Source organism: Nannospalax galili, unplaced genomic scaffold (genome assembly GCF_000622305.1).
Source record: "Nannospalax galili isolate Female #2095 unplaced genomic scaffold, S.galili_v1.0 scaffold1233, whole genome shotgun sequence".
Taxonomy (NCBI): Eukaryota; Metazoa; Chordata; class Mammalia; order Rodentia; family Spalacidae; genus Nannospalax; species Nannospalax galili.
The window spans coordinates 1,077,829-1,095,798 of record NW_008333791.1 but is presented as its reverse complement, the minus strand read 5'-3'; the positions used below and the strand labels follow the sequence as shown (position 1 = coordinate 1,095,798).

Below are 17,970 nucleotides of genomic sequence, written 5' to 3'. Positions count from 1 at the left end.
GTTGAACACTTTTTAAGATGTTTCTCAGCCATCTTTATTTCTTCTTTTGAGAACTCTCTGTTCAGCTCCTTAGCCCATCTTTTAATTGTGTTGCTTGCTTCCTTGATTTTTTTTTTTTTTTAGTTCTTTTATATATTCCGGATGTTAAACCTCTGTCAGATGTGTCACTGGTGAAGATTTTCTCCCACGCTGTGGGTTTTCTCTTCACTTCCTTGGTTGCTTCTTTTGATGTACAGAAGCTTTTTAGTTTAATGAGGTCCCATTTGTTGATTCTTGACCTTAATTCCTGAGCAATTGATGTCCAATTTAGAAAATCTTTTCCTATACCCATATCTTGTAGGTTATTGCCAATGTTTTCTTCTAACAGTTTCAGAGTTTCAGGTTTCACATTAAGGTCTTTGATCCATTTGGAATTGACTTTTGTGCAAGGTGAAAGATAAGGGTCTAGTTTCATTCTTCTACAGGGAGAGATCCAGTTTTGCCAGCACCATTTGTTGAAAATGCTGTCTTTCCTCCAATGACTGTTCTTGGCCCCTTTGCCAAATATCAGGTGACTGAAATTGCATGTACTCATATTTGGGTCTTCAATTTTGTTCTATTGACCTGTGGGTCTATTTTTTGTGCCAGTACCATGTTGTTTTTATGACTATAGCTCTGTAATACAGTTTAAAATGTGGTATAGTAATCCCCCCAGCATTGCTTTTAGCGCTCAGGGTTGCTTTGGCTACCCGGGGTCTTTTGTGCTTCCATATGAATTTTAGGATGGCTTTTTTCTAATTCTGAGAAGAATGTCATGGGGATTTTGATTGGCATTGCATTGAATCTATAAATGGCTTTTGGTAGGATGGTCATTTTCACAATATTAATTTTTCCAATCCATGAGCATGGGAGGTCCTTCCATCTTTTGGTGTCTTCCTCAATCTTTTTTTAAAGATTTAAAATTTTCATTGTAGATATCTTCAGTGTCTTTGATCAGGTTTATTCCAAGATTTTTTTTTGAGGCTATTGTGAATGGGAGTGTTTCCATATACTGTTTCTCCAATTGCTTGTTATTGGTATTCAAAGTTAATTCATCTTTTTATTTTATAACCGTCCATGCTGAGAATGCTACTTCACATAAATATATAAAATAGTAAACATATCTTTAGAGCCATTTCAGAAATTTGAACATTCTAACACAGTACAATCCAAAGATGCACTAAGTTGGTGCTTACATTATAAAAAACGATGACAGGAAAACATTAAAAGTCTTTGTTTTCTGTAAACCAGCATGTTTCTATAAAAACAGAAAACTTGATCTATGCCGTAAAACCTGCAGTTCACAATATGTCTCAAATCTGAACCAAAGTGTTTCAGTCAGCATGTGGTGGCATTGTGAGGCATGAAGACCTGTGCATTGCAAAGTACACGTTTTGTGTAGCCAGTAAAATTAAATGATCGAGCATAGGCTAATACTGGCAGAAACACCTCAGTTTTGTTACGTGTTTGGTCTTTAACTTTTAGGCTTTCGGAGGGTGCCATCTGGGAAGTGGGTGTATAGTCGAATAAGATGGTGTGGGATGTTCTGTGTGATATACACACACATTAAAAAAAATCAACAAATTTTTTAAAATGTATTATATTTGAGGAGAAAGCATGGAAATTTACATCATGCTAATTAGTAGAGGTAACAAACATTACCATTGAAATCTACCCGATGACTTCATAGATGTACACAGGCGCCAAGGATCCAAGTGCAACCGATTATGACTAGTAATAATCAGATGCATACAGATTAGAGATGCATGCGCCAACATCTCAGTGTTAGTAGCAAAAACAATGAGTCTTTCTGCAAGGAACAATATATTCTAAAATGAAATGGAGATCGTTTTTAATGGTTAAAAAACTCATTCAATTTTATGTCTTACAGAGTTTATACTGAGTTCAATGTTATATAACTGTATTAACTCAACTGTGAACCTAGAAACTTGCAGCCACTTGTGAAAGAGATGTACTCTTGCTCTGGAGCGTGTTACTGAATATGTTAAATCCGTAGTGAAATGTTTCTTCTAATCATGTAGTTATCAAAATTAAAAAAATAATAATTAGTAGATGTGAAAAACATTACCATTGAAATCTACGTGGTGACTTTATATCCATGCTCAGATGCCAAGAAGCTCAGAAAGTAACCAGCTATCACTAGTAATAATCAGATACATAGAGATTAGAAATGCATGTGCAAACATCTTAATGTCAATTGCATTGAAAATGAATTTTTCTGTATGAAACTGTATTTTAATAATGAAATGGAGATCTTTTTAAAGGTTAAAACCTCATTTAACTTTATGTCGTATAGGGTTTATACTGAATACAATCTTATATAACTGTAATAACTCAACTGTAAACCTAAAAATTTACAGCCAATTTTGAAAAAGATGCATCTTAGCTCAGAAAATTGTTATTGAATATGTCAATGCTGTTGTAATGAAATGCTTCTTAAAAAAAAAACAGCAATCTTGATATGCAGTAAAACCTGCAGTTCACAATATGTCTCAAATCTGAACCAAAGTGTTTCAGTAAGCATGTGGTGGCATTGTGAGGCATGAGGACCTGTGCATTGCAAAGTATACGTTTTGTGTAGCCAGTAAAATTAAATGATCGAGCACAGGCTAATACTGGCAGAAACGCCTCAGTTTTGTTACGCGTTTGGTCTTTAACTTTTAGTCACTGAATGTTCAGAAACCTTTTAAGAAGCTATGCCATGTAGTATTCCTTTCATTCCTAAAGGATACAAATTAGTCTTCCTAGGGCTGGAGAGATGGTTCAACAGTTAGGAACACTGGTTGTTCTTACAGAAGACCCAGATTCTAATCCCAGCACCCACATTGTGGCAGCTAACAACTGTCCTTAACTCCAGTCCCAGGGGATCCGACAGCCTCTTCTGACCTCCACAGGCATTGCATGACACAGGTGTACTCACATACATGCAGGCAATACACACATAAACATAAAATAAAAATAATAAATAAATTTTTTAAAAAAATTAATCTTCACGGGGTATGGTGGCGCACGCCTTTAATCCCAGCACTTGGGAGGCAGAAAGAGGTAGATCTCTGTGAGTTCCAGGCCAGCCTGGTCTACGTAGCGAGTTCCAGGTCAGCTGGGGCTACAGGGAGACACTGCCTCAAAAAAAAAAAAAAAAAAAAAGAAAAAATTAGTCTTCCTGGGTTGTTGGGTTTTGAGGGGTTTTTTTCCTTTTCCTTTTTCATATATGTATGTGTACACATGCATGTGGAAACCTGAGGTTGATGTCAGGCATCATCCTCACCACTCTTCCACCTTACTCATTGAGGTAAGGCCTCTCAGTCAAACTCAGAGCTGGCTGATATGGCTAGTCTCAATAGCCAGCTTGCTGGGATCCCCTCCACTTTCTGAGACTGGGATTATAGATGACCCACCATGCCCACCTGGCATTTTTGTGGGCTCTGGGATCCAAACTCTAGTCCTCACTCTTGTTATGGTAAGCACTTTAACCACTGAGCGATCTCCCTAGCCCAGTCTTTCTGATTTAATGAGGTCCTAAATGTTATCTTTTAGAATCAAAATCTACAAAGTAGCTTTCCTTTTAATGCATTGAAGTCCGTTGAGGCTACTTTTAACTTAAGTTTATGCATAAACATAAGACACATCTGTTTTGTAATTTCTTTTCCACAGATCTTCAGGATTTATTCCACAAGACTGGCCAGGATGTGGATGGGAAGCTGACCTATCAAGAAATCTGGAACTCCCTAGGTTCTGCCATGCCAGGACCAGAGAATTTGAGAGCATTTGATTCCAATGGAGATGGAAGATACTCCTTCCTAGAGCTAAGAGTAGCTGTAGGTATCTAGTCTCATCAGGCATATTTTGACACAGATGTGTACCCCAGACTAACTATAATCTACTTACCAAACCAAAAAAAAAAAAAAAAAAAACCTTTACCCTCGGTCCTCCAGTCCTCCAATCTACTGTAGCAGACACATTGCCACATTTTAACTTGTTTGAAAAGGCTATATAAAAGTTATTTTTTTAAAAAAGAAAACCATTTTACTTATATGTTTGGAAATCTATAATTTCCTGAAACTAGTCAAGATCTTACAATTTAAAGTTGCCAGGAAAAAAATAATGAAACCCTTTTTATTCTCCTTCCTATTTTTGAGGGGAAGAGGCCTTATCTTTTAGAACTGGAAGATGTAGAGAGACAATAAGTCACCATTTATATTTCATATAAATTTGCCTTAAATTAGCTGCACTTTATAGAGCCTCAGAAAATGTCTTTTCTTTAAAAGATAAGCCTTTTCTGTTTATATTTTAAATGAAAGAAAGATTCTGTATACTGTGTTAGAAAATAGGAAGAATGATTTTGGACAGAATATGAACAAATGATTTGTTATAATCATTAATCTGATCTGGGTAGCAGCTGAAACTGTGTTCACATCTCCTTAAGACATCCCTCAAAGGTCTAGGTACCACTGTAGGGTTTGGCCTGGGAGCTGAGGACATCAGTTCAGGGAATAAATGCTGTGCAGATGGTGCCAGCTCTAGGCTCAGGAAAGTCAGATTCTAGGTCGTTATTCCTATTCCTTTATTTACTCATAACCTTAAAAACCATAGACGTCTCATAGGGGATATTTCTCATTTAATTCTCTTTCAAGGTTTATGAGCATAAAAGTAGAGAACTGTGTTTTCCCCTTGAGTAAGCTAGACTGCCTTTCTACCCACCCACTCAAGACTTGCTACATCTTTTTAAATGTAACTGGTACCTTTGGTACCATCAGTAGTCAGGAAGGAGAGGACCTCAAGTCCTTGATCACTATGGCAAACTAACCACCCAGTGCATTAGAGGAATGCTCTAGAAACTATGTCCTTTAGGATTTTACCTGTGTACTAACCAAGAATTTGATTTATTTCTTGGTAGGATGCCTAAAGCCAAAATGTGGTAAAATGAAACATGAAATCATACTGTTTCCTCAAATAATCCACTCAAAAGTAGCAATAGGTTTTCTGTCCAAAGGATTCAGGCCTGAAGCAGAAGCCTTCTGGTGATAGAAGCAGGTTTCTCAGATCTAAAAACAAGTGCAATACTTGCTCCTTTAAGTACTTCTGTGGGCCAGACGTGAAAGGTCCCTGGACTGGAATCATACATCAGTATCACCTATCTGTTAAGACTTGCAGTGTTGTTCTTACAAAGTCTTTGGGTAATACTAAAGGAAAACTTAATAAAACTTCACTTTGCTGTACCAAGTCAGGGAGAAACTAGAGAAGCTGTCATGGCATAGACTTCTTTAGTAGAGATAATTCCCATTTAATTTTGTTTAGTTGCCCTGTCAGCCATGGATGCAGTCCAGTACCCTTAAACCTTTAAAGACTGTTTTGTGTGTGGTTTGTTTTTTCCTTCATGACATTCAGCTTGCTGTTAGCTTTTTATCCCTAGAAGTATTAAAATTTAGTGAAAGCAAGACAAAATCTTTTCCCATGAATGTGTTATATCTCATGTTTCTCCCTCTTTACATTTTTTTGCTTTAACATTTCCCTTGCTCATCTGTACTATTTCACTTTCTTGGAAAAGTTGAAAATAGAGTTTAAAATTATCCTGGCACTTTAGGTAACTTGAAGATAACTCTTGTTCTTCTGGATGCCTTCCATACCCCCCTTCTTTTAATATATGTGCCCTTAGAGATTTTGTAACAACCAAATAAAATTCTAGCAATAAATTGAATTATTTTGCTATATTTGTAGATATTGTACCATAAATAGTATGTCTGTATCTGGAAGGTTTTTTCTTTTTTGAGAACTGATTTATATGAAATATACTGAGGGTAATGTAGCTTGTCCTTTTTAGTTTCAAGTTGTTATTTGTAGGTAGATGCTTTCAGGACACCTTAACTCTTTGTGGTATATACTTTTCTTTTTCATCCAGTAGCTGTCTACGGACATGTCAGGGGGTTTGGGTTTTTCTTCGGTTTTTTTTTTTACTATTTATTATTTTTATGTGTATGCGTGTATTGCCTGAATGTAGGTAAGTGCATCCATGTTGTGCAATGCCTGTGGAGGTCAAAAGAGGCCATCAGATCCCCTGGAACTGGAGTTAACTGAGAGTTGTTAGCTGCCCTGTGGGTACTGGGATTCAAACCTGGGTCTTCTGCAAGAACAACCAGTGTTCTTAACTGTGGAGCCATCTCTCCAGCCCTTTTTTGTCATTTTAAGTTTTTTGTGTTTTTTGTGTTTTTTGTTTTTTGTTTTGGTCTTTTTGAGACAGGATCTCCCTGTAGCCCCAGCTCACCTGAAACTTGCTATGTAGACCAGGCTGGCCTCGAACTCACAGAGATCTGCCTGCCTCTGCCTCCCAAGTGCTGGGATTAAAGGCGTGTGCCACCATGCCCAGCTGTCGTTTTAAGTTTTGCTTCTGTTCTACCCACCTCAAGTTTGTCTACCAGCATCACCCTTACACCATATGTTGTCCCATTCTCTCTCCTTCCAAGTCTATCAGAGGACCCATAATACCTGGCCTGTTGATACCCTTGTCATCCTGCCTAATATATTACTAGATCTCCTGGGCAGAGATAGATATCTCCACTCTATTAAAAGTTGAACAGACTCAGGCCTAGAGAGATGGTTCAGCAGTTAAAGAGCACTGGCTTTTCTTGCAGAAGACCTAGGTTCAAATCCCAGTACCCACATGGTGGCTAAAAACTGTCAGAAATGCCAGCTCCAGGGGATCTGATGCCCTCTTCTGTCCTCTATGGGCATTGCATGACAGGGGTGCACTTATACACATGCAGGCATAACACTCATACACATAAAATAAAAATAAATAATTTTTTAAGTTGAACAGACTCGCTGGCTTAAGAGCCCCTCAAAAAAACTCAGTGTAGATTTGGGGGTTTTCTTTTTTTCTTTTTTTTTTTTTTGGTTTTTTTGAGACAGGGGCTCCCTATAGCCCCCGCTGTCCTGGAACTCCCTATGTAGACCAGGCTGGCCTTGAACTCACAGAGATCCGCCTGCCTCTGCCTCCCAAGTGCTGGGATTAAAGGCGTGTGCCACCATGCCTGGCTTGGGTTTTTGTTTTTATACTGTCCTAACTTAATAGAACCAGTGTGTTGTGTTGACCCAAGATTGGATAGTGGTAGTGAGTTTGGCTTTGGATTTAAATCCTTTGACCTTTTTTTTCAGTCTAGTACTTCTTAGTGCTTCTTTCCTAATTGTCCTAAAGCACTGTTTCTTCGTCATTTGTTCTGTTTCCTTATACTGTCTGGCATAATATTTACTTAAAGAGCTTCCTCAAGCTAGGCATGGTGGTACATGCCTGTAATCCTAGCCCTTAAGAGGCAGGAAGAATATGAGTTCCAGTCCTATCCGACTATATAGTGAGATCTTGTCTCAGAAAAAGTACCCACTTCCAGATAACTGCAGTGTCATTTAAAGAACAGAAAGATGATTGGCACTCAGGAATGGGTCTAATGCAAAAAAAGCTGAGGAGTGGATGCCCTTACCTTACTGCTGGCTATTTAACTTTCCATTGCAGTTGCTGGACATAGCCCCATCTGCCTCCCACCCCATTGCTGGTCCTGATGGTCACAGTTGAAGATTTTGACTGTGATGGGCTCATACTCATAATGTCCTATTGAGTTGTTTTTAGTGACAGCTGTTGTTTGCTACACACCTCATTGGCTTGCTTACCAACACCAGCTAGATGTGGTCCCTTCTCTCATATTCAAACCAAAACACATTTGGGTATTCCTGAGGCTTTATAGAGCGTGTATTGTTTGTTATATGAACCTAACTTACCTTGTTGTTTTCTCATATTAAGAAATGTAAATCTACTTCGTTTTAATGGAGCTATTTTAGTAATGTATAAGCGATTTTGGTTCTGTTTAGGGAGTAAATTCAAGGTTTCTATGATTTGATTTGAGCTTTACTTATTTCATATCAACAATATTGCCATTTTAATTTATCTAAATAAAACATTTCCTTCTCTCACTGTGTCTTAATAAAGCCTTCCCCACTCCCTGGCTATTAAGGGGAAAAACTTCTTTGATTCCTATTTTTATGGACCACTACTTCCTCTTGAAATCAAGGTCTATTAGATGGTGGACAAAAAGCAGTTTCAAGTATCTGCCTTAAGAATTACAGTGCTTTTGGCTGGGTGTGGTGGCACACACCTTTAATCCCAGCACTTGGGAGGCAGAGGCAGGCAGATATCTGTGAGTTCAAGGCCAGCCTAGTCTACATAGTGAATTCCAGGACAGCTGGGGCTACAGGGAGACCATGTCTCAAAGAGACAAAAAAAAAAAAAAAATTACAGTACTTTTTCAGGGAGGCTCCTAAGGGTCCCAAAACAATTGCCACTGCTGTTGGTTGCCCATCAGAACTAGATGGTAAGGCTCTTTTGCTGAAGATACTACACACTAGGGTCACAAGATATAGAGAAATCTACCTTGGACTGGACAGCTGGCTACCCATCGTAATTCCAGAAGGACCCAGCAGGCTGCTGGAGGAGGAGTCTCATCTGTGGACCTGCATGCAACACTGCTGACCAACCAGACAAGATGTACCCACTGGTGCAATCAAGTGGCAAGTCTGTTACAGGGATAATCAACTTGTTTCTGATTGGATTTGAAGCCTTCTCTACAAGAGGGAGCTCATGACTAGTACCTGTAAGCCCAAACTAAAGCCTGTCACTGGGGAGGTCATAGGCCGTACTGCAGAGGCTCATCGCCAATCAAAAGTAAATGCAGCCAGGCGTGGTGGTGCACACCTTTAGTCCCAGCACTTGGGATGCAGAGACAGGTGGATCTCAGTGAGTTCAAGGCCAGCCTGGTCTACATATCGTGGGTTCCAGGACAGCTGGGGCTACAGGGAGACCCTGTCTCAAAAAGACCGAAAAAAAATAAAAGTAAATTCCTATCCATAAATGAGACATCTGTATATCCTTTCCAAGGCTCAGGGAACATCATAGAAGGGTAGGAGGAATGTAAAAGCTAAAGGAAGTGAGAATGGCATGGAACACTGACTTCTGGGCTTGATGTGAGCGTTGCACTCAAACTCCACAGCTGTGACTACTTGCACACAATTGGGCTGTTGTGGGAGGGAGGAGCTCATGAGGCCCTAATCCTCCCTAAGAATTTATATGTAGTTAATGGTTTTTGGAAAAGGGAGTTATTTTCTTCAGTGGTGTAGCCTGGTAAGGTGTCCATACTCCCGTAGACAACCCCTTGCCTCCTGTTCCTGATAAGCAGCACTAATGACACTCAGTAGGTAATTTTAAAACAAAATAGCATGAAAGAATTCTGTTTGAAACAGTGAAGGCTCGGGCTTTAGGTATGCGTAGAATGAGAGGGAGCAAAACGAAAGACCAGAGATTGCTCTGGCGTCCACCACAGAAGCTCTTTGATACTTTGAAAGTTGATTTAAAAGAGCTTTTTTGTTGTTCTATTGACTTTAAAAAATACAAAAAAAAAAGCTTAAAATCCATCGCAAGAGAGAGGTCAGATAGACAGGACTAGGACTTTTCCATACAAAAGAAAAAATTAACTCCATGTGTTTACTAACTTCTGAGATTCCCCTTGCCTCTTCTCACTATACATGCACAAAATCTGAGTGGCCCTTCCCCTTAAGGAAGTTTATACATAACGCTTTTATCATTTATAAACAGGTTTACTCATTTCCAAAGTGAAAAGGAGGGCTGGAGATATATTTCAGTGATAGAGTACTTGCCTAGCATGTATAAAAACTTGGGTTCAATCCCAGCACTGGAAGCGGGGGGCAGAATGAAAAGAAAAATTTTACATTCAGTGACTGAGTTAGTCCTTCTAATCTTAAAGCTGGGAGTATTTGTTAGTCCTGTTAGGACTGTTTTCAGAAGGTATGGAAATGTTTAACATCCCTGTGTAGATCTTCACTTTTGAAAAGACCGTGTGTGGGGACACAGGCCTATAAACCCAGCGCTCAGAAGACAGGATCAGGAGATTGAGGGCAGTCTGGGACACATAAGTTCCAAGCTGGCCTGAAATGCACAGTGAGCCTCTGTGTCAGAAAAGAGGGCAGGAGAGGAGGAGGAAGGGAAGGGGAAGGAAAGGTAGAATCAAATATAAACTACAGGTGTATTTCTTTGTCATTTTAGAGGGTACACCAACTAGCCAGTCTGTCAACCAAGTTAATGACAACCCACACACACTAACTGTTCTAACAAGACATGATTAGGGGAAAAACACCATGAGATATGATAGATTATGAACTTAGATACCAGAAAAAATGTAAACTGGAGAACTGGCTCTGGAACAACCGAAAGGTATACATACACTCTTGGAACCTGTGTCTTCATCTATAAGAGGGTCATGACGGCTATTTGGCAGTGTTCTTGGGAATATTAGAAATAAAGTATAAAGACAACCAGCTAAGAATCAACACGTGGCAGATAGCCATTCAGCCTCTAGGGTAGTGGAGTGTGTTTGGCCTACGACAGCCACTGTGGACTGCCATAGTTCTGTGCCTTCAGCAGCTGGCCTCTTGTGCATCTGTGCTTCCCATCCTACAGAACAGTGTATTTGGGAACCTAGGCCAGGGCCTGGCACACATTCAAGCTTAAATACTAAGGTGGAGGGATACTGAGTCCAGTTACAACTACTGGTTCAGTATGTCTCCCAAAAGCTAACCTCCAGTTCCCATATGTATCATAAGGCTCACAATCAGCTTGATTTGCAACTTGCCACCATCAAATAAGAAAGACATTGTCCTTCTAGGAGCAAATAAGACTGAAGAGAGACTTGGACTTTTTTTTTAATCTTTCATAATGTGACATCCAGAGGGCCCTGACCTCTATGTCAATACCACCTCCTTGAGGTCAGCTCTGTTTTCTATTATGCTTTTGTTACCTGCTGCTCCCATGCTCAATAAGAGGAGACTACAGTTCTGAAGCAAAAGGCTTGACATTGAAGCAGTTCGCTCCATGGGCCATTGTTGGGAGGGAATAGAAATGAATATTCCTTTCAGGACAGTTGACCAAAGGATAGGAGACAGAGTGGTTCTGCATGGGAGGTAGGTTGTAGAAGGATAGGGCAAAGGGCACCTCCTGAAAGATGGGAACTGGGAGTGGGGAGCCATTCTGGGGCTGTGGTATTTGTGAAGGCAGGGACTGCTGTGGGACTGCCAGGACAGGTTGCAGGGGATGAGAGGCCTCAACCGTGGGGCTGCTGTCTTGCACAGTATAGCTCCTGCCTTCAGGGATATCCAATTCCCACAAAGAACCTGGATTCTGGACTGGAGTCTCAGTCTTGGTGCCAGCAGGGGGATGGCCAGTGTTAACGTCTGTGTTCATGCCATAGTGACGTCGCTTGTTTATCCAGTACACCAGTGGACTGTAGGTGAACGTGGCTGCTCTCATCACCTCTACCCACTGATGGGCACGTTCTTCCCACTGCAAGTTCTTCTTCCAGTGCAGAAAGAGAATGCAGCCGCCTGCTACCACAGAACACAGCCCCAGGAATCCAAAGTACAGGGAGATCCACACTAAGGCAGTAAGAAAGAAAAAGGAGGCTGGCTAATGCTCTAGCTTAGGGCCTGAGCTGTTTCTCATTCCTCTTTTTGACCTAGTCATCAGTCACTCTATCCACTTACACACTCAACTCTCCCCACCCCCCATAGACTTGTCCTTTCTTGGTCAATAATAGATTTCCAGGTTACTAAAGAGGTCATTTTAACTGTACAGGTAAGAAACAGTAGGTCTAGAAGTGGTATGACTTGCCCATGCAAACTCAGTCAGCCTTCAAGGAATCCTTATTTTTCTAGATGAGGTTATCTTCCAACTGTTTAGTTCTTCAGGCAAGCAACCACCACTCCACCCATGCAAAGGGTCGTCCCTAAGTATTTGTCCCTGTGCCTAAAGGCACAAAGCGAGGGGCAGGGACTGGGGATGCATTTACTGCCAGGGAGGCTCAAACCCTCCTGTTGGAAATCTATAAAGTTTAGCGTTGGTACCCAGCCTGTCGCTCTGGGGAAAGGATATTCACCCACTCATCTCTCCTCCGATAGGAGTCCTCAGAAGGCCCTGGGCTTCATTGCTCAGGTCCTCCTGTTGGGAATCCATAAAGTTCAGTTTTGGCACCCAGTGTGTTGCTCTGGGGAGAGGAAATTCACCCACTCATCTCTCCTCCAATAGGAGTCCTCAGAAGGCCTGGACCTCATTGTTCTCTAAAGGAAAGGTCACCAGGTTCTGTGAACTGGGCATTCCATGGGCAGTGCTTGTGGAGTAGTCCTGAGTTAGTGGGATAGAGAGACTCTATCCATGACAACTAATAAGCAATGTGTACCCACTACTTCTATCAAAGACTGATCCACTAATAGAGCTGTCTGTCCTCATCTGTATGGTAAAGCCATAGAGCAGGCCCCAGGAAAGGCCCCTTGCATCCTCAAGGGGCTTACCCCATGTTGTTGATGATTAAGGACACACTGCTAGGTACCCTCCCCAGTGAGGATTAAGGTAGAGAGCACTCAACATTGGACATTCCTTTTTAACTTTTATTTATTTTGTGTGTATTATGTCTGCATGCTTGAACGTGCACCTGTGTCATGCAGTGCCACGGAGGACAGAAGAGGGTGTCGGATCCCCCTGGAACTGGAGTTAAAGACAGTTGTTAGCTGCCATGTGGGTGCTGAGATTTGAACCCTGGTCTGCAAGAACAGCTAGTACTCAACCGCTGAGCCATCTCTCCAGCCCCAACAGTGGGCCTACTTGCCCTCAATAAATCTCAGACCCAAATTGTCAGAAGAAAATCTGCTGAAGGGAACCAAGTGGTCAGCACCTGCTTTGGCTTCTACAATCTCTTATTTCATTTCCTTCCTTCAATAAGTACTAGCAAGTGTTCTTTGCACCCTCCTGGAGCTTCCCTCTATCTGATCCTACAGCCCTTTCCAGCCTAACCTCCCTTCTTATCCTTCATTCTCTGTTCCCTCTGGCCAGGCCAGACTCCCCAACAGTCCCCTCCTACCCCATACCTCTCAAGAATTCTATTCAGTCTGTTCCCTCACCCAGGAGTGTTTCTTCCCACACTTATACCACTGAACACCTACATATTTTCCCCAGCTCCATCAGTCATTTTCCCAGAAATCACTTCTCCAGTTGAAGAGACGAAGAATTGTCTAGTCCAACTCCCACCAAATGCCTGAGCCTTGTTGGGGCAAGTCTTACCTACCCAGCAACCAATTCCCCAAGACTCATTTGAGTCTCATCACCTCTTGAGCTTGATGGATTAATGGACAGCTCCATTAGAAAGCTGTTTATCAAACCACGTTAGCTCCCAGTAGAACCTGCCAACTGCTCCTAACTTGACTTCTTGCATCATTTAGTTACTCTCCTCTTTATAGTTTCCCAGTGTGTGACTTAGGACACTGTTGGTTACTTGTGTTTCTGTGACTCAAATGCCAGATAGAAACAATTTAAAGAGGAAATGTTTAGTTCGATTCATGGTTCAGCCCATAGTTGCTTGGCCCCATGTGGGTGGGCAGAACATCATGGCATGGCGGGGTCAAGGGAAAGACAGCCAATCACATCATAGCAGGCAAGAAGCAGAGAGCAGGGCCAGAGGCAGTATCTGGTCTACAACCTTCGAAGTCCTGACCCTTGAGACCTTCTTCTGCCCAACCTCTTAAGGGTTCCACAGCCTCCCAAAATAGTGCCAACAGGTGGGAATCAAGTGTTCAAAACATGAACTTGTTTGGGGACATTTCAGATTCAAACCATAACAGACACTATTTACACAGAGTTCTTTCTCCCCAAGGTCCATTTTCCCTTGGCTCTACCTTACTGTTCTCTACTTTTCATTCTTGACTGGTATTTTCCTCTTTAGCCTGATGTCTATGTGTTGGCATGCTCCAGAATTCATTCTTTAGCATTCTATCTATAGTCCCTTCTCTGTGGCCTTATCCATATTTGTTACATTAAATAACAAATGCATTGACAATTCATAACTTTGTATCTCCAACCTGGAACACACCTCAGAACTTTAGACCCAATAACCTGGTTGATGTCCTTCCTTGCTAGTCTATTAAAGTTATCTTAATCCTAGGTTAAAAGTAAGACAAATTGATCACCCTTAGAAGAACTCTGTATTTCTCCCACACACCTTGAATTCCACTAGCAGCCAGAATAAGCCTTTGAAAAGTAAATCTTGTTACTCCTCTGCTCAAAACCTACAGTGACTTCTCATCTCACTTAGATTGAAAACCAGTCCTTTAGGCAGGCCTCCAAAGCCCTGCACAGTTTAACCAACCCCTCCACCCACCCAACTCAGTCTCATCTCTAGCTCTATCCCCTCACCCACTGAGATAACCTTATTGTTCCACAGCTGTGTAAGCTTGCGCCTGCATCAGAACTTTGCATTTGCTGCTCTCCTTAGCTTGAAGTCTGTTCCTACAAGTATCATACAGTTGTTTCTCTCACTTCCTTCAGGTCTCTGCTTGGGTGTCCTATCTGTGTCTTTCTTATCTTCCTTTGTTTTTCTGCATAGCATACATTGTCACTTATCTGTTTCCACTGAAATGCAAACTCCATGAAATAATGTAAACAAGATTCTAAAGAATTTTGGACAGTGATAATTTCTGTGAAAAGAATAGCGTGAAATCACAGAGGAAATAGAGGAAAATAGACTATAAAGGGATGGAAAGGGTAAAAGCACTTGTCATCCAAGCTTTGTGCCCTGCATTTAACCCCCAGAACCCACGATAAAGGTGGGAGGAGAGACCCAACTCCACAAAACTGTTTTCTGATCTCCACAAAAGTGCTGTGGCTGATGTGCCTCCCACTCACCCCAACACACACACACACGCACACACACACACAATTTTTTTTAATGAGGCAAAGATTCATCAGAAAGGTCCCTTTGTGGTGCTGAGATGTGAACTGAGCCCAAGATGAAGTGGATGCATACCTGGGCAGAGGAAACAAGTACAAGAATCCTGAGCCAAGTGCAGACCAGCAGTCTCCCGGCAATGGTGAGTCTGATATCCGAGCACAGGCTGTATTGAGCAGAGCTGGGAGTCTATCCTTGTCTCTAGACCGGTTCCTATCAACAAAGACTCAGGTAAGGACTTCCATGCAAGGCAAACTAATGACTGCCCTCACAAAGGGTCCACTCACACTGGGAGAAGGTGAGACAGATATTGATGTCACCACCCCTAAGCTCACATTTGGTTCAGGAAGTGAAGAAAATGGTGACATTGTTGAGAACCAAAGGATGAAAAGGGGTGGGGGGAGCTAAATAAGATTTGTCAAGGACAGTTCCCAGTGTCTCTTTGAAGGGAGGAGCGTTGGCTGAAGCTCCAATCGGACGCCAGGAAGCTGAAGCAAATAGGCTTCTAAGGCATTGCCATCTTAAAAGGTGCTGGCTTTTGGGACTTTAAACACTCGCAGCCACAGCTTGGTTTCCTCATCTGTAAAACGAGAATACCTGTTTCAAGGGCTATGAGGTCAATGAAATGTTCTGCAGACAGAAACCTCAGTAAAGCTGCATATGTGATGATGATCAAACATCCTTTGCGGCTGAAGGGACTGACTGGTACAGCGAGTGCCAAGTAAATTTGGAAAGGAGCAAGTACAGTGAGAACCCTAAAGTCCTAGCCGGATTTCCAGAGACTTGGCACGCAGAGGCTGCTGGTCCCGAGGGAAGACGTAAATCCCGGCAGTCTCCCGGGAGGAGACGCGCCGTGACACCCACGGAACCGCCAGAGTTCGCGGGCGGGGCCGGGGGCCGCCAGCCCCTTCCTGTACCCCTGTCCCGCTTCTCTCGGCGCCCGGAACCTTGAGCGCACGGAACCTCGGTGGCGAAACCCGGGCGTCGCGGACCTGGAAGGCGATGGAGCAGGCGCGCGGGCCGGGAGCCGAGGCCGACGCGCCGGAGGAGGAGAAGGCGAAGCAGGCGGCTATGGCGGCCGTGGTGTCCGCTGCGGGTGGCGCGGGCCCGGCGGTCCTACAGGTGGCCGGCCTCTACCGGGGCCTGTGTGCGGTGCGCAGCCGCACCCTGGGGCTGGGGTTCGTGTCACCCGCACAGCTGCGCGTGTTCCCGGTGCGCCGCTGCTCTGGCCGGCCCTCTGGGGGCACGGACGGCAGCGGGGTCGGGGCGGAGCTGGAAGCCAACCCCTACTACGACCGCTATCGGGATAAGATCCAGCAGCTGCGCAGGTGCGGCCCCCACAGCATGGTGCGGGTAGGGACAGGCTGGCGGCGCGCGGCCTGGGCTCCTGGGCCTTTAAGACTTCCCTGCTTGGTGGGCGCTACTACTGTCCCCACTCTACCAGAAGTGCGTTTCAAGGCTCAGGTCAGGACACCTGCGTAAGGGCTAGCCTCTGCCGAGCCCTGGGCTCTTCCACTGTTGTCTTTTCGTGCTTCAGTTCTCACAACGTAGGTGGACCCTTGACAGCTCTGAGGGAAGCAGCTCAGAGAGATTTGTCCCCTATATGTGAAAGCGAAGCCTTCCAGGGAAAGAACTTGACCTGTTCAAGGTCACATGTTGAATCAGTGGATACCTGGCCCGAAGTTCAGGTTCCCAGGCTCCTGGCATAGGGCCTTGACTGCATGGGAAGGAGCCTTGGGGGAAGAAAAACGCTGCAGACAATAATAGTGTCTTTCACATTTGGCGCATAAATTGAACCCTTTCCTTAAAGTAATGAAACAAGTCTGGAGAGAAGTAGAGGCTAGTTAGGATTTGGCCAGTTTTCCTGACGTCACCACTCAGCTTCCAGAAGGTAAAATCAGGAGATTGGAAGGGGTGTAGTTTAGTGGAAGAACCGTTATGTAGTATGCACAGGCCTTGGGTTTCATCTCCATCCCCAGCACTGTGTGTGTGTGTGTGTGTGAGAGAGAGAGAGAGAGAGAGAGAGAGAAAGAGAGAGAGAGAGAGGGAGAGAGAGAGAGAGAGGAGAGAGAGAAGGTGGTGTACTGGGGGCCTAGTTCAAGTGCAAAAGTTGAAGTTCAAAAGGAGCCAGGGGGGTTGAAGGCAGTTATGAAAGGAAACCAAATTGTCTCTGCACTCTATCTCATCTGAGTTCACCCCTTTAGTTTCTCCTTCATCTCCATGAGGACTGTGTCTTCCTCTAGTGCCCAGCACTTCCAGTCTTAGAACTCTTCACCCTTGTCCATTTCACTGTGAGTACAGATAGTGATCTTTCTGGCTTTTTGAAGCAATGATGGACCAAGAAAATGAGAGTAAATGAGTTCTTTTCTTCTTCAAACAATATTTAGATATTTTCAAGTATTTGTCATTTTAAAATCATTTCTTAACCTACATTTCTCTCCACCTGTTTCACTTTTCCTTTTTTTTCTTTTTTCTTTTTTTTTTTTTTTTCTTTTTTCTTTTTTAAGTGTAGCCCTGGCTGGCCTGGAACTCACAAAGATCCACCTGCCTCTACCTCCTGAGTGCTGGAATCAAAGGCGTGCACCACCACATCCTGCTTCTTTGATCTCTTTTATAAGCATCTCCAAAGAGTTGTCTACTCCCATTCTGAATACTTAACAGTTCCATTCATTCTTACTCAAGAACAAATAATGGCTTTTCTCGCCTTCCTTACTAGATCATTCCCATCAATATTTAGACAGACTGTTATTCCTGAGAGTGAATGATCCAGGGTGCCCCATTGAATTCTGGATAATGTCCAAACTTAGTGTCCAGACTTATCTAGTATCAAAACTTCCTTTGAGTACTATGGTCTATGTCTAGCTCTAATTAGAGGGAGAGAATGGGATGTGTTTCAAATAAGGGAAGCAACACAGTCAAAAGTACAGAGTCACAGGACCACCTCAATCATTAAGGAATTTTTGAGCAAATTTTCATCATGAGTGGCACTTGTGTACATATTTATTTATCTGTCTCCTACTAGGTAGTAAGCTTCTTCAAGTAGGGACTGTGTTTTACCTATTTTCAATGTCCCTAGAGCTCAGCTGTCCAGAATGCCCTGTGCTCT

At 42.9% G+C, this 17,970-nt stretch overlaps 3 protein-coding genes across 3 annotated transcripts in view; 2 read left to right on the top strand and 1 right to left on the bottom strand.

Moving 5' to 3' along the window:
* Positions 1-5,737, top strand: part of Efcab14 (EF-hand calcium binding domain 14) — a 52,416-nt gene extending 46,679 nt beyond the window's left edge. The window contains exon 10 of the mRNA XM_008828529.3: positions 3,694-5,737. Coding sequence (XP_008826751.1) covers positions 3,694-3,869 — 176 coding nt within the window. The 3' untranslated portion in view covers positions 3,870-5,737. The remainder of the gene's footprint in view (positions 1-3,693) is intronic.
* Positions 5,738-10,789: 5,052 nt separating this feature from the next.
* Tex38 (testis expressed 38) lies at positions 10,790-15,625 on the bottom strand. Its single transcript, XM_008828528.2, has 3 exons — positions 15,462-15,625; positions 14,943-15,077; positions 10,790-11,526 (listed from the first exon to the last, which is right to left on the bottom strand). Exon 3 carries the CDS (start codon positions 11,399-11,401, stop codon positions 10,922-10,924), a length of 480 nt encoding a protein of 159 aa, XP_008826750.1. The 5' UTR covers positions 11,402-11,526; positions 14,943-15,077; positions 15,462-15,625; the 3' UTR covers positions 10,790-10,921.
* The window catches only part of Atpaf1 (ATP synthase mitochondrial F1 complex assembly factor 1), a 27,050-nt gene continuing 24,704 nt past the window's right edge, over positions 15,625-17,970 (top strand). Inside the window, exon 1 of the mRNA XM_008828527.2 lies at positions 15,625-16,192. Coding sequence (XP_008826749.1) covers positions 15,867-16,192 — 326 coding nt within the window. The 5' untranslated portion in view covers positions 15,625-15,866. The remainder of the gene's footprint in view (positions 16,193-17,970) is intronic.